The sequence below is a fragment of the Hemitrygon akajei genome, chromosome 27 (genome assembly GCF_048418815.1).
Source record: "Hemitrygon akajei chromosome 27, sHemAka1.3, whole genome shotgun sequence".
Taxonomy (NCBI): domain Eukaryota; kingdom Metazoa; phylum Chordata; class Chondrichthyes; order Myliobatiformes; family Dasyatidae; genus Hemitrygon; species Hemitrygon akajei.
The window spans coordinates 43,833,473-43,859,553 of NC_133150.1; the positions used below are offsets into that span (position 1 = coordinate 43,833,473).

The 26,081-nt window shown below is 41.4% G+C and overlaps 1 protein-coding gene and 1 long non-coding RNA gene across 6 annotated transcripts in view; one reads left to right on the top strand and one right to left on the bottom strand.

Annotated features, from left to right (window-relative positions):
• Positions 1 to 12,821, top strand: part of LOC140717319 (uncharacterized) — a 136,795-nt gene extending 123,974 nt beyond the window's left edge. For all 4 annotated transcript variants that reach the window (XR_012096516.1, XR_012096515.1, XR_012096517.1 and 1 more), the window contains 2 exons: positions 6,772 to 6,932; positions 11,430 to 12,821. This is a non-coding gene — a long non-coding RNA (uncharacterized lncRNA). The remainder of the gene's footprint in view (positions 1 to 6,771; positions 6,933 to 11,429) is intronic.
• An 11,338-nt stretch (positions 12,822 to 24,159) lies between these two features.
• LOC140717318 (ras-related protein Rab-7b-like) overlaps positions 24,160 to 26,081 on the bottom strand; it is a 54,375-nt gene continuing 52,453 nt past the window's right edge. Inside the window, exon 6 of one of the 2 annotated variants that reach the window (XM_073030791.1) lies at positions 24,160 to 25,261. In XM_073030791.1, coding sequence (XP_072886892.1) covers positions 25,046 to 25,261 — 216 coding nt within the window. In that variant the 3' untranslated portion in view covers positions 24,160 to 25,045. The remainder of the gene's footprint in view (positions 25,262 to 26,081) is intronic. The other variant, XM_073030792.1, reaches the window with a different exon arrangement.

Sequence of the window (26,081 nt, forward strand, 5' to 3'; positions counted from 1 at the left end):
GATGAAACAATGTACAGGGAGGAGGTCAAACACCTAGAGAGCTGGTGCAGTGACAACAACTTGATGCTTAATGTCACCAAAACCAAGGAGATGATCGATGATTTCAGACAGTCTCAGCCTGAGCACACACCCCTCAGCATCAGCAGCTCCACAGTGGAGAGAGTGGAAAACATCAAGTTCCTTGGGGTGCAGATCTCGGACGATCTCACCTGGTCCAGGAACACCACTGGGATTGTGCAACGAGCCCAGCAGAGATTGCACTTTCTGAGGAAGCTTAAACAAGCATCACACCCCATTAACATGTTAACTACATTCTACAGAGGCGTGTTTGAGAGTGTGTTGACCTTTTGCATCACAACCTGGTACTCCAGCTGCAGAGCTGCCGACAAAAAAGCCTTGCAGAGGGTGGTTGGGGAGCAGAGAAGGTTATTGGGGTCTCCCTATCTTCTGTCCAAGACCCCTTTCAGAGTCGATGCCTCCAGAAGACACAGTACATCATTAAATACCCCTCACACCCTCTCCATAAACTGTTTGTTCTTCTGCCATCAGGCAAATGTTACAGGAGCATCAAAACAAAAACCACAAGGCTACTAAACAGCTTCCTCCCACAGACAGTCAGACTGCTAAATAGCTGCTCTACCTGACTCTGCTTTGGACACTTTTAACTTGCACTGGACACTTATAACTTATTTTTAACTGACATGTGGCTGTTGTGTTTTACTATTTATTGTTGTGTTTACTATTTGTTGCGTTTGTTATGTTATGATTGCACTTGCCCCTGGGAAACGCTGTCTCATTCTGCCCTGCAGAGCTGATGTATGACTGGAATGACAATAAAGTTTTTGAATCTTGAATCTTGGATCTTGAAGGTAATGCCAATTAACAAAAGGAAGCTGAAAATCAAGCATCTACTTGTCTCTGTGAGGAAAGAAGACCCAACTTTTCTTAATGCCAAACATGCCCTTTTCCTCCCTGGTTAAGTGAAACGGAGCTAAAGGTCATAGGCTAAGGGTGAAAGGTGAAATATTTAAGGGAAACTTGAGGGAGATCTTCTTCATGCAGAGCGTGGTGTGAATATTGAATGAGCTGCTAGCAGATGTGGTAAAAGTGAGTTCAAGTATAAAATTTAAGAGAAATTTAGACGTGTACTTGGATGAGAGGGATATGGAGGGCTATGGTCTGGGTGCAGATAGATAGGAACAGTCAGAAGACCAAGTTAGCATGGACTAGATGTGCCAAAAGTCTTGTTTTTGTGCTGTAGAACTCCATAACCCAATACATTGTTCTAATAATCAACCTCAGTTTCAACATTTGTGCTTAGTCAAGCCACTCTGAGGACATATTTGACCATGACCTTATCAGACATAAATATTCCTTCAATTAATTATGACTCACAAAAATAAATGTCAAGACTGAGATGAAGATTTGTTTACACTTGTAAACAGTTCCTATCTAGGTTTGATTAGGGAACTGAAGATAAAGGAGTCAGTAATCAATAATATGATAAAATTCACCCTGCAGTTTACGAGGAAGAAGCTATAATCAGATATATCAGTATTACAGTGGAGTGATGGGGATTACAGAGGCATGAGAGTGGAGCTGGCCAAGGTTGGTTACAAGGGAACACCAGCAGGGATGATGGTAGTATGGGAGCAATTTAGAAGACACAGGATTGGTTCATCCCTAAGAAGAAGCTTTCTAAAGGGAGGATGAGACAGCCATGGCTAACACATGAAGCCAAATTTAGCATGACAGAGAGGGCACACAGTATAGCAAAAATTAATGGGAAGCTAGAGGATTGAGAAGTTTTTAAAAATCAACAAAAGGCAACTAAAAGAGGAAAAAGGAAAGAAAAAATGAAATCTGAAGGTAAGTTAGCCAATAATATAAAAGAATACCAAAAGTTTGTTCAGATATATAAAGAGTAAAAGAGGGGTGAGAGTGGATATCAGACTGCTGGAAAATGACACTGGAGCGGTAGTAATGGGGGTAGTAATTAGTAAGTATTTTGTGTCAGTATTTACTGTTGAAGACACCATCTGCATACAGAAATTCAAGTCAATCGGGGGCAGAAGTGAGTGTGATCACTGTTACTATAGAGAAGGTGGAGAAGAAGGGTTTTTGGGAAGCTGAAAGGTCTGAAGGTAGATAAGTCACCTGGACCAGATGGACAACACCTCAGGGTTCTGAAAGAGGTAGTTGAAGAGATTGTGTATGCTTTAGTTGTGATCACCAGGCTCTGGAATGATTCTGGAAGACTAGAAAATTGCAAATGTCATTCCACTCTTTAAGAAGGGAGGGAGGCAAAAAACAAGAAACTATAGACCAGTTAGCCTGACTTCAGTCATTGGCAAGTTGTTCGAGTCCATTATTAAGGATGAGGTTTCAGGGTACTTGGAGGCATGTGATAAAATAGGCCAACTTCAGCATGGTTTCTTTCAGGGAATATCTTACCTGACAAATCTTTTGGAAATAGCAGATATGATAGTCGAATGAGGATGCAGGTTACTTCGCTTTTCAAAATGCCTTAGACAAGGTGCTGTACATTAGGCTGCTAAACAAGGTTAGATAAGAGCGTTACAGGAATTATACTGGCAGGGACAGTAGATTAGCTGACTGGCAGGAGGCAAAGAGTAGAGATAAAGGACGCATTTCTGCTTGGCTGCTGCTCACTAGTAGTGCTTCACAGATATTGGTGTTGGGTCTACTAAATTTCTTCTTATCTGTTTATGATCTGGGTTATGGAACTGATGGCTATGTGACCAACTTTATGGATGATACAGGGAAGGTAGAGGGGCAGGTATTGTTGAGGATGCATGGAGTCTGCAGAGGGAATTACGGTAGATTAAATTAGATTAAAAAATGGCAGTTGGAACATAGTGTAGGGAAGTACATGGTCATGCACTTTGGTAGAAGGAATAAAGGTACAGATTGTTTTTTAAACAAGAAGTGAATTCAGAAATCAGAGGTGCAAAGGGACTTGGGAGTCGTAGTTAAGGATTCCGTCATAGTTAACTTGCAGTTGAGTCAATAGCAAGGAAGGCAAATACATTGTTAGTAGTCATTTCAAGAGGACTAGAATATAAAAGCAAGATGTAATGTTGATGTTTTATAAAGCATTGGTCAGGCCACACTTGGAGTACTGTGAACAGTTTTTGGTCCCCCATCTGATAAAGGAGTTGCAGCCATTGGAGAGGGTCCAGGGGAGACTTAAGAGAATGATCTCAGGAATGAAAGGGTTTATGTGTGAGGAGTGTTTGACAGCTCTGGGCCTGTACTCGCTGGAGTCTAGAAGAATGAGGAAGAATCCCTTTGAAACTTACCGAATATTGAACGACCTAGGCAGAAGATGTGAAGAAAATCTTTCCAGTAGTCTGGGGTCAAAGGGTACAGCCTCAGAATAGGAAGATGTCCTTTTAGAACAGAGATGAGAAGGGATTTCTTTAGCTAGAGGGTGGTGAATCTGTGGAGTTCATTGCCGCAGACGGCCTTGAATGCCAAGTCATAGGATAAATATCCATAGGTTCTTGAATGATAAAGCAACAAAGGCAACTGGAAGAAAGCAGGAAAAGAGAGTTGAGGGGGAAATTAAATCAGCCATGGTCGCGTGCTGAAGCAGACTCAATTGGCTGAAAGGCCTAATTGGGCTCCTATGTTTTGTGATTTTATGGGATTGTTTTATATATTTGGGACCCCAGCTGGGTTTGAACTCAGGACTCTCCACTTCAGTCCACTACACCACCAGCCAGCCTATCTAGATGTAGATATAGATAGATACAGATAGAGATAGATATATACTATGCATATAAATTGAGATGCATTCTATATTGAGTTGGAGTTTATACCTAAGTGGGGAAGAGTGTTCTATATTTAATATTTGAGTAATATTGTAAATGGGTTGTCCCTGGTCTCCAATGTTTTAATTGGTTGTATGTTTTGGAGCTACAAAACATTGCAATACTGTTTTATGTTCTGTGTCCTATAACTTAACAAGCAAACTGACCAAGGAAGGAGAGGTACAAATTCTGGAAATGGACATTGATTGCACTTCTTGAACAGTAGTGGTAATATAAAGCATCTAATTTGTTTCAAACACTTTTGGATCAGCAGAGAGTTGTGTGAAGTTCATAAACCACATTCTTCCCTTCAAAATCTACAACTCACTGCTTGTCTTGTTGATCTTTAAGCTCTCTTGGATTATCCGAACACTTCACTTTATGACGGTTTCTTTCACCTTGTGTTCCTTGCCCTTACAGATCTCTCAAAAATAGTTTGAATTTTGTGATGAAGTGCTTATAAAATGTCATCAATTTTTAAATGAATATCAGATTTCTTTGAGTACGATGGGCCAACTTCTTCAAAATCCTTTCCTGCGGTGCAAAGTGTAGATCACCCCATCTATTTCTCTCAGCGTCAAGTTGGGAAGGAGCTTTTTTTTATTTCTATGAATTCAAAACAGTTTAATTTCTGTTCTTCAACTACTGATCAGGAGAAAGAAATGCCTTGAGAGACAGCTTCTGAAGAGTTTTGAGTGATTGTTGGGAGTGGCAAGTCATTCAAGAATATGCCACGTAGCCTCAAGCTATTTCTGTTACTATATCTGGGTCTCAAGAACTTTAAGGATGGAGATTATCTGGGTGGAAAGCGGCCAAGGACACGGTTTTAGAGGATTATTAATCAGGACCAAAGGTTGGAATTTTAATCCTTCACCTTTTCTGCTGACAAAACATTTCTAATTGCAGTAAGCAACAAGTTTTCTTGTCTACAAAACAGTAGATGAAAAGAAATGGCAAACACAAAGGAGGAAACAAATAAGCAAGGACCATGCAGGGTGTGACTGGTCGGAACTTCTGTACAGCTAAGAATGAGGAAATCAAGCAGCACTCTTTGCAATTTAGTTTTTCAGTTGCTATTATCCCTTTGTGGAAAGTGTGACATGGCTTATGTGACTTTATTAGTCTCTATCTCAAGGGAGATGGAATACAAATGTAAGAAAGTCTTGCCACAAGACCTTCAGTGAGCAGGGTGTTTGGCTCTCATCAGTCAGGACATTGAGTACAGGATCTGGGAGGTTATATGAGATGGTGGTGAGGAATATTCTGTGCAGTTTTGGTTACCCTCTTATGAGAAAGAAGTTATTAAACTTGAAAGTGTGCAGAAAAGATTTAGCAGGATCTTACCTGGACGTGCAGGGCTGAGCTACAAGGCAAGGTTGTGTAGACATGGACTTTATTCCCTGGAAAGTAGGAGATTGTGGGGTGACCCGATAGAGGAATATAAGATCACGAAGGGCATAGACAGGGTGAAAGTAAATACACTCAAAATACCAAAGGAATGCACCAGGTCAGGCAGCATCCGTGGTGAGGAATAAGCAATTCATGTTTCAGGTCGAGACCCTTTTTCAGGACCCATCAGGCTTTGGATTTCCAGCATTGCAGAATATCTTGTGCAAATGTGAAAACAAATATTCTTTAATTTCCCAGGGAGGGGTTGCTGAAAACCAGAGGACACAGGGTTTAAGATCTGAGGTCAGAATCCAAATCAGTTTTATGTCGTGACATTAATTGTTTTGCGGCAGCAGTACATTGCAATATATAATCTTAAAACTGTGAATTACAGTAGGGAATATATATATAGATTGATATAAAATAGTTAAATTAAATAAGTAGTGCAAAAAAGCAGTGAGAAGTAGTGTTCATGGGTTCGATGATCATTCAGATACCTGATGGCAGAAGGGAAGAAGCTGTTGCTGAATCATTTAGTGCATATGTTGAAATTTAAAAGGGACACCAAGGGCAGTTTCTTCACACAAAAGGTGGTGCGTATTTGGAACGAGCTGCCAGAAATAGTTGTTGAGAGGTGCATATTAGCAACATTTAAAAGCTATCCAGATACCTGCATGGGTGGGAGAGGACAGAGCACAATGGGCCAAATGCAGACACGTGGGACTTACTCGTTGGACAATTTTGATGAGTTGGGCCAAAGGACCTGTTTCCATACTGTGTGACAGTGATTCTATAGGTCCTGGTGAGACTATGCATGGAGAATTAAATGATGAAACATCTAACAGTGAAGCACTCCCTTGGTAAAACAGCTAAGCATTAGCCTAAGTTTTGATGCTCAAACCTTTTAAACTTGCTTAGGCTTTAGCTAGTGAGAAGGACTTGTATATAATTAGCAGTGCATAAAAGAGAACAAACATAGGGAGGTAGTATTCAGAGTAACACACACAAAATGCTGGAGAAACTCAGCAATGGCATTGTGTTCAGCACAGCAGGTGGTGGATTGGAGATATATCTCTACCAAAAGAGGTGTAAGGCGCTCCTTCCTTCCGCTAGCCTGCAGGTCACCTTGGGCAAGGTTTAGCACCTGCTTATCCTCCTCCACCCCCCAATCATCATCACAGGAAACTATGGCAACATGTGGTGGATGGTCATATGAGCAGCTGGTGCATATCACAAGTCCTGGTTATGCAAGGCAGACAATCTCTGAGGAGTATTGATAATGGCTGGGCTCACCCATCTTGCAAAGACCCTGCCCAGAAGAAGGCAATGGCAAAGCACTGCTATAGAAAACTTTGCCAGGAATGATCACAGTCATGGAAAGACCATGATCGTCCATGTCGTATGACACAGTAATAACGAATAAGTGGATGTGCAGCTTGGACATTGTGGGCTGAAGGGCCTGTTCCTGTGCTGTACTGGACTTTATAATGTTCTATATGCAGTTTTTTGTTCTATGCCCTGAATTTTTTTTCCCCTCCCTCTCCAGGTCAAAGTGGTAGCAGAGTGCACCATCCATAAAAGGATTCAGCATCACTTTCCGGGGCTATCCTGATAACAGCTTCCAATCAGTGACCTGGGCCTCCATGAAGAACCGGGAACAGGAACAGATGAATGGAGGAGTACACCAACTGGGCTCTGAAAACCGAGGTAACATATCTGCTGGAGAAAATGGAAGGTCCTCAGCATTGTCAGTGATGACATCCATCTGCCCAGCAATCTTTTTGACCCCCTACCATTAGGCACGAGGTACCATAGCATTAGGACAAGGCTGTTAGGATGCCAAAAGGCTTCTTCTACAAGAACACTAGTAGTACCACACTACTAGTTTTCTTCAGTAAGACTACTGAACTCCCTGTCACCACCCAGGTCCCATCACACATGAATCGCCAGTCGTGTTATACTTATTAACTTGTGTTCTAAATGCACCTTAATATTTGTTAATTTACTAGTGGTAATATTACTTTATGTGTTATGTGTGTGAGTTATACATACTATGTTGTGCACCTTGGTCCCTAGGAACCTTGTTTCATTTGGTGGTATACATGTGTACAGATGAACGACAATAAACTGAACTTGAACTTGAAATTGAGGATTATACAGATTTGATGTTCAAAATAGCAGGCAATTTATTAAAAACTGGTGCCCACCAGGAGACCAGTCAGAACTGGTCTACCTTAACATGAACTTGGTAGAACTTTTACATTCTCATTTGATGGGATTATCAGTAAAACTACATTTTGGTAACAAAATGGTGTCTACAGAAAGACTTATTTAAGTAACAGACTATGTCCTGGTTACAGAATAAAATGATTATCCACACATTGAACAGAGAATTGTGGGCCGAAGGGCCTGTATTGTGCTGTAGGTTTTTAAAATCTAACTTTCTATTATGGCAATGTGTACATATATAATACAATAAGTGAGGTTCCTGAAGCTTGCATCTCATGGCTGCTGCATTCCATGTCTCTACATCTAGGCTTTACATAAGAACATAAGAATTGAAGAATAGGAGCAGGAGTAGACCATCTGGCCCATCGAGCCTGCTCTGCCATTCAATAAGATCATGGCTGATCTGGCCATGGACTCATCTCCAGCTACCTGCCTTTTCTCCATAACCCTTAATTCCCCTACTAGGCAAAAATCTATCTAACTTTGTCTTAAATATGTCTACTGAGGTAGCCTCCACTGCTTCTTTGGGCAAAGAATTCCACAGATTCACCACTCTGTGGGAAAAATAGTTCCTCCTCATCTCCGTCCTAAATCTACTCCCCCAAATCTTGAGGCTATGTCCCCTAGTTCCAGTCTCACCTACCAGTGGAAACAACTTTCCTGCCTCTATCTTATAGATCCCTTTCATAATTTTATATGTTTCTATAAGATCTCCTCTCATTCTTCTGAATTCCAGCAAGTACAGTACCAGGTGACTCAATCTCTCCTCATAGTCTAACCCCCTCATCTCTGGAATCAACCTGGTGAACCTCCTCTGCACAACCTCCAAACCAATATATCCTTCCTCGAGTAAGGAGTTTTAAGATTGTGCAGTCTTTTCCAGTACACATGTGTAAAGGGGGAAAAAATAACTGTTACTCCATATCTGATGTAACTCAGAAAAAAGCACAGTAAGATGAAGAACATTGTAATAAAAACAATAAATATAAATACATAAGGTAGCTTACATCTTAGGTTAATTTGCAGGCGAGTTTATGGTGAGGAAGGCAAATGCAATGTTCGCATTCATTTCAAGAGGACTAGAATATAAAAGCAAGGATGTAATGTTGAAGCTTTATAAAGCACTGGTGAGGCATCACCTGGAGTGTTGTGTGCAGGTTTGGGCTCCTTACATAACAAAGGAGGTTCTGAGATTGGAAAGGATTCAAAAAGGATCACAAAACCAATTCTGGGATTGGAAGGCTTTTCATATGAGGAGTGTTTGATGGGTCTGGGCGTGTACTCACTAGAATTTAGAAGAATGAGAGGGGGAATCTTATTGAAACCTGTTGAATGTTGAACGGCCTCAGTGGTGTGGATGTGGAGAAGATGTTTCCTGTGGTTGGGGGAGTCTAAGAACAGAGGACACTGCCTCAGAATAGAGGGATCTCCATTTAGAAAGGAGATGAGGAAGAGTTCATTTTGCTGGAAAATGGTGAATCTGTGGAATTCATTGCCACTGGCTGCTGTGGAGGCCAGGTCATTGGGTATGTTTAAGGCAGAGATTGATAGATTCTTGATTAGTCAGTGCATGAAGTGATATGGGGGAGGGGGCAAGGCAGGAGATTGGGGCTGAGAGGGAAAATTGATCAGCCATGATGAAATGGTGGAGCAGACTCAGTGGGCCAAATGGCCTAAATCTGCTCCTATCTCTTTTGGTCTTGCATGCATAGATTGATTGTATGTTCATAAAATGATGCTAGGCACAGGAGTGTCTGTACAAAAGATGACTCTGTTGGGGTGGGTTAAAAGTGGAGGTGTTATCAGCCTTACTGCTTGGGGGAAGTACCATGTTTGCACAATTCACATTCATATTAACTAATTATTAGCCCTCTCTACTCTTTCCCCTGCAACCATATCACCGGCTCTTCATCACCAGCTCTTCCCACAACACTTTTCACATCGGACCTTGACACCTCACAGCCACCGAAGTACTTTAGGATTATTCCTCCATCTCCCTGGCTGTTAGTTAGACATGGTCCTGCTCTGTGGAATTTGTCCTTTCAGCAGGAGTTGTCCATTTAAAAAGAAATTATTCAGCATGAATATTGTTTAACTTGCAGTAAAATAACCTTTGAAGATCTATGTTGCATAATGCTTTTGCATAATTTATTATGCATGTAATTACACCTAAGTTTATCTGCTATTGATTTATTATTGAGATGCTGTGATACCTGTGGCTAAATTAGGCATTGTAAATAATTAATAAACTGTTGTTAAAAAGTCAAGTGCAGCAACCACCACATATCTGGAACACTGTGGTTATAAGAATACTGTACATCTTAAACTTGCACCAAAGTTCAAAGTAATTTTTATTATCAGAGTACATATATGTGAGCACCTACAGCCCTGAGGTTATTTTTTACTGTAAACGTACTCAGCAAATCTATAGAATAGTACCTATAACAGGATCAATGAAAGATCAACCAGAGTGCAGAAGACAACAAACTGTGCAAATGTAAATATAAATAAATAGCAGTAAATAATGAGAACATGAAATAACAAGATAAAAAGTCCTTAAAATGAGATCACTGGTTATGGGACGTCTCAATAAATAAGGGTAATTTTCCCCTTTTGTTCAAGAGCCTGATAGTTATGGGGCAGTAACTGTTCTTGAACCTGGTGGTGCAAGTCCTGAGACATTTGTACATTCTGCAATCAATGGACCCATTTTCAAGAACTCTACAACTCTATAATTCAGTAATGTTTATTTATTTAACTAAGATAATGATGATAATTATTATTAATGTAATTGCACATCGTCTTCTTTTGCATATTGGTTGTTTGTCAGTCTTTGCTTGTGTGTAGTTCCTTCATTGATTCTATTGTATTTCTTTGTTCCACTGTGAATGCCTGCAAGAAAATGCTGGGCGCCACGGTAGTGTGGCAGTTAGCACAGCGCTATTACAGCTCGGGGGCATTCTGAAGTTCAGAGTTCAATTCCGGCACTGTTCTGTAAGGGTTCTCTGTACATCCTCCCCATGAAATGCATGGATTTTCTCTGGGTCCTCTGATTTACTCCCACAGTCCAAAGATATGCCAGTTAGTAAGGTAATTAATTGGTCATTGGAAGTTGTCCCGTGATTAGGTTAGGGTTAAATCAGGTTTGTTGGGGGTTCTTTGGGCAGCAGGGCTCAAAGGGCCTACTTCACACTGTATTGCTAAATAAAAATGGATCTCAAAGTAGTATATGGTGACATAGATGTACTGTGATAATAAATATATTTGGACCTTTGAACTTTGACCTGTTGAGCTCCAGCATCTTGTGTGTTTCTACTGATTTCCAGCACCTACTATCTCTTGTGTCTCCACATTGGCTGTTGATATACATAAGTGGTAGAACTTTGAAGCGCTGCTCTAGACAAGGCTATTGTATGTTGAACCAAAGTTAATTCTGGAAAGTAAAAGACAGTCCTTCGTTAAACTTGCCTTTCCCCATTTAATAGTAATCTTTGATCAAGTTGTGTTAAGTGGAGGAATCAGGAGCTGGGTGAAAATTGTTAGCCTTGTTAATAAAATTTTAGAATGAACAGCACAGAGTCTGAATCAGGAGGAGTCAGCTAAAATATTTAACTTAATGCCAGCTCATGAATAAAAAGCAGAGGGAATAAGACAATGGATTTGTTGTATATTCAATAATATTTGAGCAAACTTGTAAATATGGTGCTGATTAAGCATTCTTGTTCATTTAAATAATTCATTATGGGTTACATGTATAAATGTGTGATTTTGATATATCATCACACTACCAGGTGATATGTGCACACCTTGCTTAAAGTAAACTCAAAGTTAGACCCACATTTTGGACTCCCTTGTCTTCTTTGAATTAGTTTAATGTTTTGAAGTTACAAAACAGAACAGGAATAAGCTGGAGAGAGTAAAGAATCAGAAATATTGAACATTTTTCAAGTTAATTTTTTTTTAAATCTCCAACAGCAATTAAAAGATGAAGTCACAAGGAACTGCAGATGTTGGAATCAGAGTGGAAACCAGACTGATGGAGGAACTCGGCAGCCCAGGCAGCGTCAATAAATGGGAAACGGACAGACAACTCCTTAAGTTGAGACTCTCCGTCTGGAAAGCGAAAGGAAGAACTAGAATAGAAGCCCGGGAAATACTGGGTTACAAAGCTTTGGTGTATGGATCCGAGACAGCAGGACAAGTAGGGCAGATCATTAGGAAGGCAGGGCACAAGGTATAAGAACAGACAGATTATCATGCAGTTATTTAGAACACTGGTATGGCCATGGCTGGAGCATGGTTTGTGCTTCTGTTTACTACAACTCTGAACCATAAACCATAGAACATTACAGCACAGAAACAGGCCTTTTGGCCCTTCTTGGCTGTGCTGAACTATTTTTCTGCCTAGTCCCAGTGACCTGCACCTGGGCCATATTCCTCCAAACCCCTCTCATCCATATACCATTTCCACAACCTACTGACTCACTTTCAAGGATGCTGCAACTCATGTTCTCAGTATTATTTATAATGTGTCTGTATATATATATTTATTTGCACTGTTTGTCTTCGGTGAAGTTGAAATCAACGAGGATGAGAGCAGAGGGGAGCGGGTGTTCAGCACCGTCTGCCTGCCTTTAAATGGTCTCCTTCTCCCTCTCGCTCACAGCTGCTGGAGGAAGGTGCAGAAGTCTTGGGTCTCGGGCAAGGTTTGATCGGCACAGCTCCTGGATTGGACTCACTTTTAGAGGGCTCTGCAGATCGTGTTATATGTGCTTCTGGTTACTCCTTTTTCTATTGCTACTTTCTGTGATTTTGACCGAGGGTGACTGGCCCTGTGGCCTGCAGTGAACGAACAGCACAGCACTAAATCGAACTGAACTGAACTACACTGAACATTCCTAGACTGTTTCAAAAACTCTCTGGTTCGATGTTTAATACTCTGTGTGTTAATTTGCTTGTTTTTAGTCAGTTGCGTGACTTGTTCTTTTTGTTTTGCACATTTGGGTATTTTGATGTTTTCTTTGAACGGGTTCCATGGCATTTCTTTGTTTCGAGGTGGTCTATGGGAAGACAAATCTCAGGGTTGTATACTGCATACAGAATTTGATAATAAATACAACATTAATCTTTGAATCTTTTGCATATTGGTTGATTGTCACTCTTTATTTATGCACAGTTTTTCATAAATTATATTGTATTTCTTTATTTTCCTGTGAATTTCTGCAAGAAAATGAATCTCAGGATGAGATGCAGTAAGCATACTTTGATAATAATTTACTTTGATTGTTTTGACGACATTATATAAGGAGGGGTTCTACTGAAGCTGTAATTATGGGATGCCATTTTCAATAAAGCTAATGAGGGGAAGTGTGTCCTGTAATTCTGTGCAATTTTTGTGATTATTCCTTCAAAAACCACACCTCACATTGACAAGTCAATTGTGTGTAAATAACAGCCTCTAGCATTACTAAGGCCCAAAAATCTACTGCTCAATGGGGCAGTTTATTCAACTTCATTCAAATATTAACTTAGGTAAGTTGTCCTTGTTAAAATTAGACTACATCTAGCCATTCAAGAGCAGTCTTCCTTCGCCCATTTGTTTTTTTGAACCAATCTGCACAACCCTGATTACTACCTTAGAATAGCAACATTTCAGCGACAGGTTACTATCGATGCAATGCTCCTCAGACAGGATGAAGAGGTCAATACTCCCCAATGCCATTAGGCTTTACAATTCTACTGCCAGGACTTAAGAATTTTTATTATTAATGCTTTTTGAGATAGTGATTTAGATGCATATCATATTTTTTTTACTGAGTTAAGTATTGTATGTAATTAGTTTTGCCACAACAAGTGTATGGGACATTGGAAAAAAAGTTGAATTTCCCCATGGGGATGAATAAAGTATCTATCTATCTATCTATCTATCTATCTATCTATCATTTTGACCACTTTGCTTTACAGTTTTCTATTTTTGTTCTAATTGTGTTCTTTCTTGTATAATCTTGTTTAACTTATAAACATACGAAAGTCTACAGATAAAAACACAAAATGCTGGCAGAACTCAGCAGGCCAGACAGCATCTATGGGAGGAGGTAGTGACAACGTTTCGGGCCGAAACCCTTCATCAGGAGAAAGGGTTCCTGATGAAGGGTTTCGGCCCAAAACACCGTCACTACCTCCTCCCATAGATGCTGTCTGGCCTGCTGAGTTCTGCCAGCATTTTGTGTTTTTATTTATTTCCAGCATCTGCAGATTCACTCGTGTTGCCTTTGAAAGTCTACAGATGCTGGAAATCCAAAGCACAAACAAAAATGCTACAGGAACTTAGCAGATCAGGCAGCATCTATGGAAAAGAGTAAACAGTCTGCATTTCAGGCTGAGACCCTTCTTCAGGACTGAGAGGGAAGCGGGAAGATGTCTAGACAAAAAGGTGGAGGGAGGGGAAAGAGGCTAGCTGGAAGGTGATAGGTGAAGCCAAGTGGGTGGGAAAAGTCAAAGGTTGCAGAAGAAATAATCTGACAGGAGAGGAGAGTGGACAATAGGAGAAAGATAAGTGGGGGGGGGGAGACGGGGAAGTAATGTGCAGGTGAGAAGAAATGAAAGGTCAGAGTGAGGAATAGAGGAAGGGGGGGTAGGGAAGGGAAAAGAAATTTGTTCAACAAAGGAGATATCGATATTCATGCCATTAAGTTGCAGGGTACCCAGACAGAATATAAGGTGTTGCTCCTCCACACTGATGGTGGCCTCATCTTGGCACAAGAGGAAGCCAGGGACTGACACATCAGAACAGGACTGGGAATTGGAATTAAAATGTTTGGCCACCATGAAGTCCCCCTTGTGGCAGATGGTGTGAAAGTGCTGTACAAGATATGACCAAAATTATACAAGACCATGTACCGACCCCCCCCCCCCCGCCCCCGAAGAATGCTCTCACCTTGGCCCCAGGGACTGAAATCACAGGGTTGTTGAGAGCTTTAGGGGTCCATGAAGGTGCCTCCATGTTCTGTCAGTCAAAGCAAGCATTGAGCTCATCTGAAAGCAAAATATTGTTGTCATTTCTGTTGCTTCATTTTTGTATAAGATGATGACATTCAAAACCCTGCCACAGATGTCGAGCATCTCTCTGTGATTCTCGTTTCACCCAGAACTGCCACTTTGTAAGTGAGATGGCTTTCCAGAGGTCATACTAAGATATCCTGTACTTTTCTGGATCGCCAGTCCTGAATGCAAGCATTCTGGTCCTCAGCAGATTTCAAATCTTTTGGTTCATCCAGGCCTTCTGGTCGAGGAAGACTTTAATTTGGAGGGGACACACTTGTCCACAAATGTTTTTTATAAAAGTCTGTTGCATATTCCTTTAGATCCTCTGATTAGTCCTTGAACATGGCATAGTTTACTGACTCGAACATTCCTGTGGCCACCTCTTTGTTGTCCTTACCTCTGATGCTGCCACAAAGGAAGCCTTTGAAAGCATGCATGTACTTGTGTATATAAAAATACACTCGGCTTTGACTTTGACATTCTGAATCTGGTCATACTTTATACAAGTTGCCCTACCCCACCGAAAACAGCAAACAACTTTGCATAGTAACAGTGACAATACTTTTGTAAACACGCACAAGATGCAGAAGGAATTCATCAGGACAAGCAGCGTCATTGAAAAAGAGTAAACAGTCAACGTTTTGGGCTGAGACCCTTCATTGAGACTGGAAAGAAAGGGGAATTCTTGAACTTTGAGTAATTGCCAGCCCACCTCTCCTTCCCCATTTCCCATTTTTGCCTCTCACCCTCTCTTCTTACCTACCCATCAGTTCCTCCTGGTGCTCCAACCCATTCCCTTTTTTCCATGGTCTTCTGTCCTCTCCTATCAGATTCCCCCTTCTCTCCAGCCCTTTATCTCTTTCATCAATCAACTTCCCAGCTCTATACTTCACCACCCACCTCTCCTAGCTTCACCTATCACCTGCCACCTTGTACTTCTTCCTCCCCTCCCCCACCTTCTTATTCTGACTTCTCCCTTTCCTTTCCAATCTTGATAAAGGGTCTCAGTCCGAAACATCGACTGTTTACTCTTTTTCATAGATGCTGCCTGACCTGCTGGGTTCCTTCAGCATTTTGTGTGTGTTGCTTTGGATTTCCAGCATCTGCAGATTTTCTCATCTGCATGAATACTTTTGTAAGCTGCTTCACAGAGGAATAAGCAAGTCACTTCATTGGGTCCCATCCCTCTATCCTATAGCAACCACATAGAACATGCTGGAGAAAATCGGCAGGTCAGGCAGCATCTATGGAGGGAAATGTATAGTTGATGTTTTGGACCAAGACCCTTCATCAGTGAATGAAGGTCACCCTCCTATCAGAATCAAATCAAATTGAATATCACTGGCATATGTTGTTATGTAGCAATTGTACATTGTAATACACAAAAATGAAAAACTGTAAATTACAGTAAGTTTATATATATATTTAAAAATTAAATTAAATAAATAATGCAAAAAGAGGAAAACAAGTAGTGAGGTAGTGTTCATGGGTTCAATCAATGTCCATTCAGAAGCTGATGGTGAAGGGGACGAGGCTGTTCTTGAATCATTGCATATGTACCTCAGGCTTTTGTACCTTCTCTTTGATGGTAGTAATGAGAAGAGGGCATGTTCTGGGTGATGGGGGGCTTTAATATAAACTTGCTAGATGTTCACCACATCCCATTGAAATGTAAGATAAGTAAAGGGAAACAGGGGAAAGGTTGTTTATTTCCCTCCATAAATGCCACCTGACCTGTTGAGTTTCTCCAGCATTTGAAGATTTTTAAAGAATAGCTTTATTTGTCACATCCAAACATTGGAGCATTCAGTGAAATGTATCATTTGCGTCAAAGACCAACAACAGTCCAAGGATGTGCTGGTGGCACCCCATAAGTGTCCCATGCTTCGGGCATGCACACAACCTACTGACCATTTCCTCTACTGTATGTCTTTGGATAGTGGGAGGAAACCATAGCACTTGCAGGAAACCCATGCGGTTAAGGGGAGAATATATAAAACTCTTTACAGACAGTGGCAGGAATTTAACCTAAGTTACTGAAACTGTAAAGCATTATGCAAATCACTAATCATTTCGTGCCTGATCTCTCCCTGAAGATTTTAATAACACCAATTAACATAAACTTTTATCTATTATGTTCTCCTGTGCAGTTTCAATGATACAGAATCAGAATGTCCCACAGTCATTGATTGGTTTTAATGGTTTCAGAGTATCAGTTGAAATTAAATTGTGAAAGGACTTCAGCAAGATCAGGCAGAGGTCAAGGATGCTGAGACTTTTGGAATCATGTAGTTGATTGTAGAACTTCAGCTTAAGAAGTTCAAAGGTTCATTTTTTATTATCAAAGCATGTTAAGCAGAATACAACTCTGAAATTTGTCTTCTCCAGATAGCCATAGGGTACAGAAAACCAGATGAGTAGTTGAAAGACATCAATCTCCTCCCCCCACATGAAAAGAAAAGGAAACAAAAACTCACAAGTCCCAAATACCACCAACCCCTCCCTTGCACAAAACCTAACATCACCCAAACCCCCAGCCCACCAATCCACAACAAGAAAGAATGGGTGAGAACACATGAAAAGCATAGAACTGAAAGAGGCCGATATGAACTAGAATCCAATCCATAAATCTCAGAGTTTCGATAACATCTCCGAGAGCATCAGGACAGCGATGCAAACCAGCAGTCCCTCCGACAGCAGTGACTCAAACCAACATATAACAACAATAAGCAAGTTAAGGTAGTGGAATGATCCTCCTGTAAGATGTGGGATTGCAGGGTACCTAATGGTATCTCTGATGGCCACATCTGCAGGAAGTGCGCCCAACATTAGTTCCTGACTGACAAGGTGCTCAGGAGGTTGAAAAGCTCATAGATGAAACTTTAATTGAGGTGGTCACGCCCAGAGTGCAGGCTTCAGATAGTGGATGGATGACCACCAGGAGAAGTAAGAGGAGAAAGCAGTTAGGGCAGGGTTCCTCTGTGGCCATTGGCCTCAGCAACAAGTATACCCCTTTGGATACTGCTGGGGGGGCACAACCTATCAGGACAGGGCAGCAGCAGAAGTGAGGGGCAGTTTTTTTTTAATGCAGAGAGTGATGGGTGCCTGGAATGCATTTTCTGGGGTGGTGGCAGAGGCAGAAACGTTAGAGACTTTTAAGAAATATTTAGATAGGTCCATGAATGTGAGGAAAATTGAAGGATATGGACATAGTGTAGGCAGAAGAGATTAGCGTAGTTGGCCATTTGATTACCAGTTTGATTGGTTGACCATAGCATTGTGGGTCAAAGAGCCTTTCCCTGTGCTGTACTGTTGTGAGTTCTATGTTCTATGTAGGCTGGTTTCACTTTAATTAATATTTGCTAACCATAATGTCATAACTGCTAACAGGTATATAAATTGCTATATAAACACTATAAATCCTTTAGAGGGGTTTTGGAGTCCATATATGTAATTCTCTGAGAATGACTGAACAAGTCAGAAAATGGTAAAGAAGGTGTATGGCATGCATAGCATTACTGATCAAGGAACTGAGTTCAAGAGCTGAGAAGTTCAGTCAGCATTATAAAACTCTCACTAGATCTCGCCTGAAGTATTGTTCATTTCTGGCCACCCCATGACAGGAGAAATGGAGAGGCTTTGGAGTGGGTGTAGAAGAGGTTCTCCATGATGCTACGGGACATGTGCTATGAGGAGAGATTAGAAAAACTTGGGTTTATTCCCTAGAGAAGAAGAGGCTGAAGAGAGACTTGAAAGAAGTTTACATGATTCTGCGAGATATAAATTTGGTTAATAGCCAGTAACATTTTACTGTGGTCAAAATATCTAACTCTGAAGGGCATATATTTAAGGTGAGTGGGGGAAAGTTCAAAGGAGATGTGCGAGCAAATTTTTTTTTACACAGATTGGTGGGTGCCTGGAATAGTTAAAAAGGAGAGCCAGATAATGAGGTTGTATTTATAGTGCATGGACTGCAGAAATTTAATGGTGGAGGGGAAGAAGCTGTTCTTAAAATGTTGGGTATGCATCTTCAGATTCTTGTTCTTCCTCTCTGATGCTAGAGTTAGGGGGGGGGTGCACTCCAATTTTTGCAGGAGCAGCATCAAGAGTGATCAGCCAGATCATTGTCTGGTCGAGGAATTGCAAGGCATCTGAATGTAAGACCCTACAAAGGATTGTAAGGACTGCTGAGAGGATTATCAGGGTCTCTTTTCTACCCATCAGAGATATCTATCAGAAGCACTGTATCCTTAGCATTGACAATGATCTCTCCCATTAGTCCAACAATCGCTCTGACCTTCCCCACCATCAGGCAGTGGTATTGTAGCATTAGGACAAGGACTGTTAGGATGGGAAGCTTCTTCTTCTGCCAGGCCGTGAGACTAAGGAACTTCCTGCCGCCACCTAGGTCTCATCATACATGAAGTGCCAGTAGCATTATACTGCTCACCTCTGACTTGGTTGTAAATGCACCTTACCATCTGTTAATTTATTTGTGGTAATATTACCTTTGGGTTGTGTGTAATGTGTTGTGCCCCTTGATCTGGAGGAACGTTGATTCATTTGGCGGTATACATGTGTTCAGTTCAATGACAATAAACTTGAACTTGAGAAATAGGCATGTCTCAAATGGTAAGGGGTCCTTAGTGATGGGCGCTGCCTCTTAGAGGCAGCATCTTTTGAAGATATCCTCAATAGTGTGTAGGGTTGTGCCTGTAGTGGAGACTACAGCCCTCTGAAGTCTTGTTTTGATCCTGTGCAGTGGAGTCTCCACTCCAGGTGGTAATGCAACCAGTCAGAATGCTCTCCATGCTACATCTGCAGAAGTTGTTTCAGTCTTTGATGGCATAGCAAATCTCTTCAAACTCCGAATCAAGTATAGGCACTGGCATGCCTTCTTGCATCAATATGTTGAATCCAGTATAGATCCTCTGAGAAATTGCTGCCAAAAACTTGAAGCTGCTTATCCTTTTCACTACTGACCCCTCAGTGAGGACTGGTGAATCTTCTCCGAACTTCCCCTTCCTGACGTCCATAATCAATTCCTTTGTCTTGCTGACATTGAGTATAAGGTTGTTGTTGTTTCACCAATCAACGAACCCATCTACCTCACTCCTGTATGCCTCCTCTTTGCTGTCTGAGATTCATCAGCAAATTTATAGATGCCATTGAAGCTATGCCTTACCACACAATGTAGGGAGATTGAAGCAGTGGGCTAAACACAAATTCTTGAGGTGATCCTGAGTTAGTTATCAGCCAGGAGGGGATGTTATTTCCAATTTGCACTGACTGTTGTTTCCAGAGATGGAATTCAAGGATCCAGTTGGAGTGGGAGGTATAGAAGCCCAGGTTTTGAAGCATGGTGTGTAGTTATGAGGGGATGATGGCACTGAACGCCAAGCTGTAATCAATAAATGTAATGGAATTATCTTCATCAGTAAACTAGAGCACCTCAGGAAAGCAGCTTACAAGTACTCTTTCAAGGACAACTAGAATATACACACCAACAATAAAGTCCACATTTTTCAAATGAATAAGAAAAACAAGAATAATTTCTGTCACCTTCCTGTCAGTTTGGACCAGTCTTGTCATTCCCCTCTGATATCTATCATTAACGAGGCATTTTCACCCACAGAACTGCTACTCACTGATTATTTTTTGCTTTTGCGTACCTTTCTCTGTAAACTCTACAGACTGTTGTGCGGGGAAGTCGCAGGAGGTCAGCAGTATCTGAGATACTCAAACCACCCCGTCTGGCACCAACAGTCAGTCCACAGTCAAAGTCACTTCAATCACATTTCTTCCCCACTCTGATATTTGGTCTGAACAACAAATGAACCTCTTGACCACATCTTCATTCTTTTATGCTTTGAGTTGCTGCCACATGATTGGCTGATTACATATTTGCATTAACGAGCAGGTGTACAGGTGAAACCAATAAAGTGACAACAGATTGTAAATAAAAATAATACTGGAAAAACAGAGCAACTCAGGCAGCTTCATAGACAAGAGAAACAGAGTTCAGGTTCTGAAAACGTAAAACTCAAAAAACTTCTATTTTGGGTGCTTTCCATTTTCTTTGATGCTTTGCAATATGTAAACCGGTTTTGAATTAAGAAATGAGCAACAAACAATCTGCTGAGGAACTTAGCAAGTCAGGATGTATAGACGATAGCAAAATGGAGGGCTATACTGGAGGGAAATGTCAGATTGATCTTAGAGTAGATTAAAAAGTTGGGACAACATCATGGGCCAAAGACCCTGTACTGTTCCAGAACCTGAAAGATTTAGCTACTGGAAGGAGATGACGCATCATAATGGCAGTGAAGATGGAGGAAGGTTGTAGCAGTAAAGGGTCCCAAGATGCCTTGGACTCCATGTGAATGGACCTGACCCCGATCTGCCAAGGACCGTGTGGTGGTTGCCCGTCCATCAGCCTCCCCATGTTGAACAAAGTCATGCGCAGGCGTTTTCCATTAAGGGAATCCTCCCTAACTTCTCAGATTAAGTTCCTTAGAATATGTGGGTCCCTGATCAGCCTCTACAGCCTCCTGAGAACCCACCGGTAGACAACCCATCAGGAGAACATCATCCTCAACTTAAGAGATCACAAGAAGAAGAAGACTCTGATATAATGTTCTATGTTTTATGACAAGCATCTGCAGGAGAAAAGTAATACAACTTTGTGATCCCTTGTGTTCCTCCAGAAGATTATTTGTAGCATCTGCAGTTACTTGTGTCTCTGTGATAAGGACTGAGGTTCCTATTATCATAACTTACTGCCTATTATGCCTCCACATGTTTCGGACAGTAAATAAGGTCCTCCATCTCTCTCTGTCCTTGGCCATTTTCTCCAGTGTGCCCCAGGTGTGGATCATGTTCCTCATTTCTAAAACCAATTTTGGTCTTGGTCTAGGGGGTGGTCAGGGCTTTCTTCACTGTGTCAGTAGTGTCCTCTCAGTTTTCACTACTGTCAGCCATGCAAGTCCCGGGTGGAGACTCAGGAATACTGTCGCACACAGATGGGGAAGATTCTTCATTGCTAGTTCTGCAATTGTTTTGCTTGACCTGTCAGGTTTGTAAGCCCTGAGCTGAACCCCCGAACCTGGAGGACCAGTGGACCACTTTTAGCCTGGTCTCTACCCTTCGACCTGTTTCACATGAATGACCCTACTAAGAGTCAAAGCATAAAGCGCTGACTCCAGCCAGCATACTTCTCCAGGTTATTGAGGCACGCAAGCCTCCAAACCACAACAAGTCTGTGGTCCTCTGGGAGGATTGTCATAAGAAAACAGGAAGAGATTCCACTTAGCTATTCTTTATTTGGAATGAGACAAATATCACTTGTCAGCTATTTTTTTCAAAAATACTGTTTCCTCAGAAATGTTATTTTTTATGATAGACCACTTGAAGCTGAACACAAATATAATTTTAAAGTACTTGTATCATGTAGGAATTTGGAGAAATAAGAAATTAACTTTTATTGAATATAATGAGTTTAATTGCATAATGGTGCTGATGCTTTGCAATTGTTCAAGTAAGCTAAAAATGTTTTACTGATTATTTTCATTTGTACTCAGTGTCCAAGGCTTCTCACTAAAGTATTCAACAATAATCAGCCAGCACTGATGGATTCCCTGCCCTGATACCACTTCTCCATGTCTGCAATGTCCCGGTGAAACCTTTCACCATGCTTCTCACCGACAACATCAAGATTTGCAGGGAAGAAGTCTAAATCGGAATGCAGAAAATGAATCTTTAGTGACATGTTGCACTTCATGGTTTTGTATGCATGAATTATGTTGTCAACCAGCTGCGTTAGTTTGGTGCTCTGTAGATGCCAAGAAAATTTTCAACAACATCATTTAATGCCTTCCATGTGATTTTCTCCAATCCCACTGGAAGTTCTTCGAATTGCCTGTCATTGATGACCTGTTTGATTTGTGGACCAACTAAAATGCATTCCTTAATCTTGGCATCAGTTATTCTGACTTGAATTATAACATGAAATTACAAATATGGGCAATTTCATAAGAAGGTGTGCAATAGGGAAATTTCATAGTCATCTTCATGATCATCAGCCAAAAATCCATAAGATACACCCAAAAGTATTCCAGAAACAAAATCCTTGTCCAGCGTGTTTTAAGAACCATTACAATAACAGCATACAGCAGTAAAAATTGAGGCATATTCATTACAGAACTTGCAACATTTTGTAGGTTTTGTGGAAGATTTATAGCAGGTTAATGACCAGGAAATGATTATTATGACATTCAGTAATTTTTCTGGTCTGTGACCAACCCTTTTCACAACACTACAGCCCTGTGTTCACAGAGTTAAAATAAACATTGCGTGGTTGGTTATATCAAATGCACCTGGATTTTCCCCAAGAACTAAATACTTGAAAGAAACAGAGGTCCTAACAAAAGTAACCATAATGTAGCATTGTTTAGATACCAAGATGAGTTGTTTCCATCAAAATGGCAGGAGAATTACCGAGTAGTTGGTTGGTTGAAGGTTAGAGGGAGAAGGCAGGAGAAAGATTTTGAGAGGGAAAATAAATCATCCATGATTGAACGGCAGAGAAGACGGAATGGCCTAATAATGTTCCTATGACTTATGGTCTTGTGTTTCATTAAGAGTATGAGGAGACCTGGTATGTCACCGAAGTCTCTAGCAAATTTCTACAGATGTGCTGTGAAGACAGCACTCCGGCTGATTGAATCACTGCACAAAGGTGCCAATGCATAGGATCATAAGAGGTTTCTGCTGGATCCTGATGCATTTGTGATCCAAAGTTCTTTGGAAGTCAAGATTGTGGCATAACTTTATTCCTTATGATCAGTTTATTAGATCCGGCAGTCTGCTTTCAACAACACAAGAGATTCTGCAGATGCTGGACATCTTCAGCAACACACACAGAATGCTGGAGGGACTCAGCAGGTCAGGCAACATCTACTGTATAGAGAGGAATAAAGACATTTCAGGCTGAGACCCTTCATCAGGGCAGGGAAAGAAGCCAGAAGGTTAAATGAATGTTTGATCAAAGAGAAAGTTTGAAGAGCACAGAACTTTGGAGCAGGAAGGTTTAAGGGAAGAAACAGCAGAGACCCGTTACGGATCCAACAGGCAGGTAAACCAGGTGAGGGTAATCAGCGGGCATCCCACCTTAGTGAGGTAGGGGCACGGCTGTCCTAGGATGTGAAGTCAGCTCCGGCAGAATGGGTGGATGAAATCTACAATCAGATCCAACGGCCAGGAAGTCAGTTCGGCAATACCTTGTGGGGAGCGAAGGGCAGGACAAGGCACAGAAGAATTCATGGTCACCTACAGCAACTAGGGAAGCCCTCAGATGTGACGATTACTTGCACCAGTGGACTTCTGAGGTCAGGAGAGTGGAACTGACCCGTTGCAGCAGCTTTTCCACTTAAAATACTCTCCCATACAGGTTTCTTCCTGCAGTTAACGTCATCTACGAACCTGAACAAATCTAACTGCCACTGTCAGATACAATGGACAACCAATCACCAGAATCTGGGAAGAGTGGGGCTTCCAATGGGAAAAATACCAGTGATGTTCGGACAAAGCGAGTTGAATCGCGCAACAGAGAATACCGGGAAATCAAGGTGAGCAATGTCATGGAAAGACCTGAAAACTAGGATTTAAAATTTGTTTAACTTTATTATTTCTGTTTATTTATTGGGATACAGTGTGGTACAGGTCTGTCTGACCCTTTGAGCAGTGAGGCCCAGCAACCCCCAATATAACCCTAATCACAGGACAATTTACAATGAGCCATTAACCTCCGAATCGGTACATTTTCAGACTGTGGAACCGGAGGAAACCCACGCAGTCATGGACAGAACGTACAAACTCCTTACGGACAGTGTGGGGAAACATTGACTTGGAAACATAAATTGACTGCCATTAAGTTGCTTGTGAAAAAGAATATTTATAGTTAATAAGTGCAACTTAATGTCAATCTTACATAGATGGAACATCAAAGCATAGTACAGGCCCTTCGGCCCTCAATGTTGTGCTGACCTTTTAACTTACTCTAAGATCAGTCTAACCTTTCCCTCCCGCAAAGCCCTCCATTTTCTGTCATCCCTGTGCCTCAGAGTTTTTTTAAAATGTCCCTAATGTATCTGCCTCTACCACCACCCCTGGCAGTGTGTTCCATGCACCCGCCATACTGTGTAAAAAAAACTTCTACCGATTGGTAAATTGCTAGTGGTTTTGGATATCTGAGCTGTTCGAATTTAATTGTCATTCAACCAGACGCATTTATACAACTAAATGAAGCAGAAATCCTCTGAGGGCAGGGTGCAAACAGTCACGCACGGCACATGTAGCTACAATCCAGCACTTACAGTCACGAAACATAATATTATTAGTGTAAGTCCCTGAGTGAAATGGCCTGGAGATTAATGGTGAATGGGATGTTGTCTGGAGCCACGTTTCTCCAAGATCAAGTACGCAGCCGTTCTTCTTGTCACGCTGGTTCAGTAAATCAGCTTGTCTCACGCTGGGTCTGCCACGAGCAATCAGCTGGTCTTCCACACAACGAACACTGGAGAGCAGCACCGACTGAAGGGATCAGCCCCAATGCAGCACGGACAACAGCTCCAGAGCACTCGCCACACCTCTGTTCTTCCCCACACCGCCTCCACTAGGCGGCCGTAGCAGGCGACGCCACGGCTTGAGGCTCTGGTCCAAGCAGGAATAAGCTGGAACAATTTCACCGATTTTGGAAATCTGGTCTGGATAAGGAGCATGGAGGAGAAAGCAGAGATAAGTTTAGTGACTCCAGAAATTAATCAAAAGAGGAACACACGAGAGCCAGAGATGTCTAGTTTCATTTGTAACTTTAAGTGAGGCACACACTTATGATGTGGTGGTGTAATAACATATGCCATTTACATACTTTTACATATAACCCATAATTAATTATTTAAAACACAAGAAGTGCTTAATCAAACTATATATTTACGATATTACTCTAATATTAAATGCACAACACATCTCCCTGCTTAGTTATGAACTCCAACTTTATATTGAACGCATCTCAACTATAGACGCAGTATACCATATAATACAACTACTATATAGACATCTATAGAATGTAATTTCTAATTGTCCCACTCTGGCCTAAAGATGTAGTCACTTTGGGAGATTTTCTTAATTTTGTGGGATATCATAGCATAGTAAATTTTAAATTGTCCCATTCAAGCCTGAAGATTTAATCACGGTGGAGGATTTCGGAGTCTTGTAGGATAACGTCCTTCCTGACAAGTGGGTGGTCACACTGCAGGTAAGACCTGTGACTGTGAAAAAATCTCAGGTGCTAGGGTGTCCTCTGTGGAGTTGTGGGAGTTGACTCTGGGACTGCAGGAAGTGGTTCCGACAGCTCTGGACCCCTTTCCCCTTCAACAATTCATCCTGCTCTCCTCAAGTGATCAATGTGTCATCTCCAGATGTCAACAGGCACAATCCCCACTGAGAAGGAGAGTGGTCCAATTTTGTCCTTGGTTTTCCCAAGTACCCACTTTTGATCACCTCTGCAGTCCCTCACCAGGACTG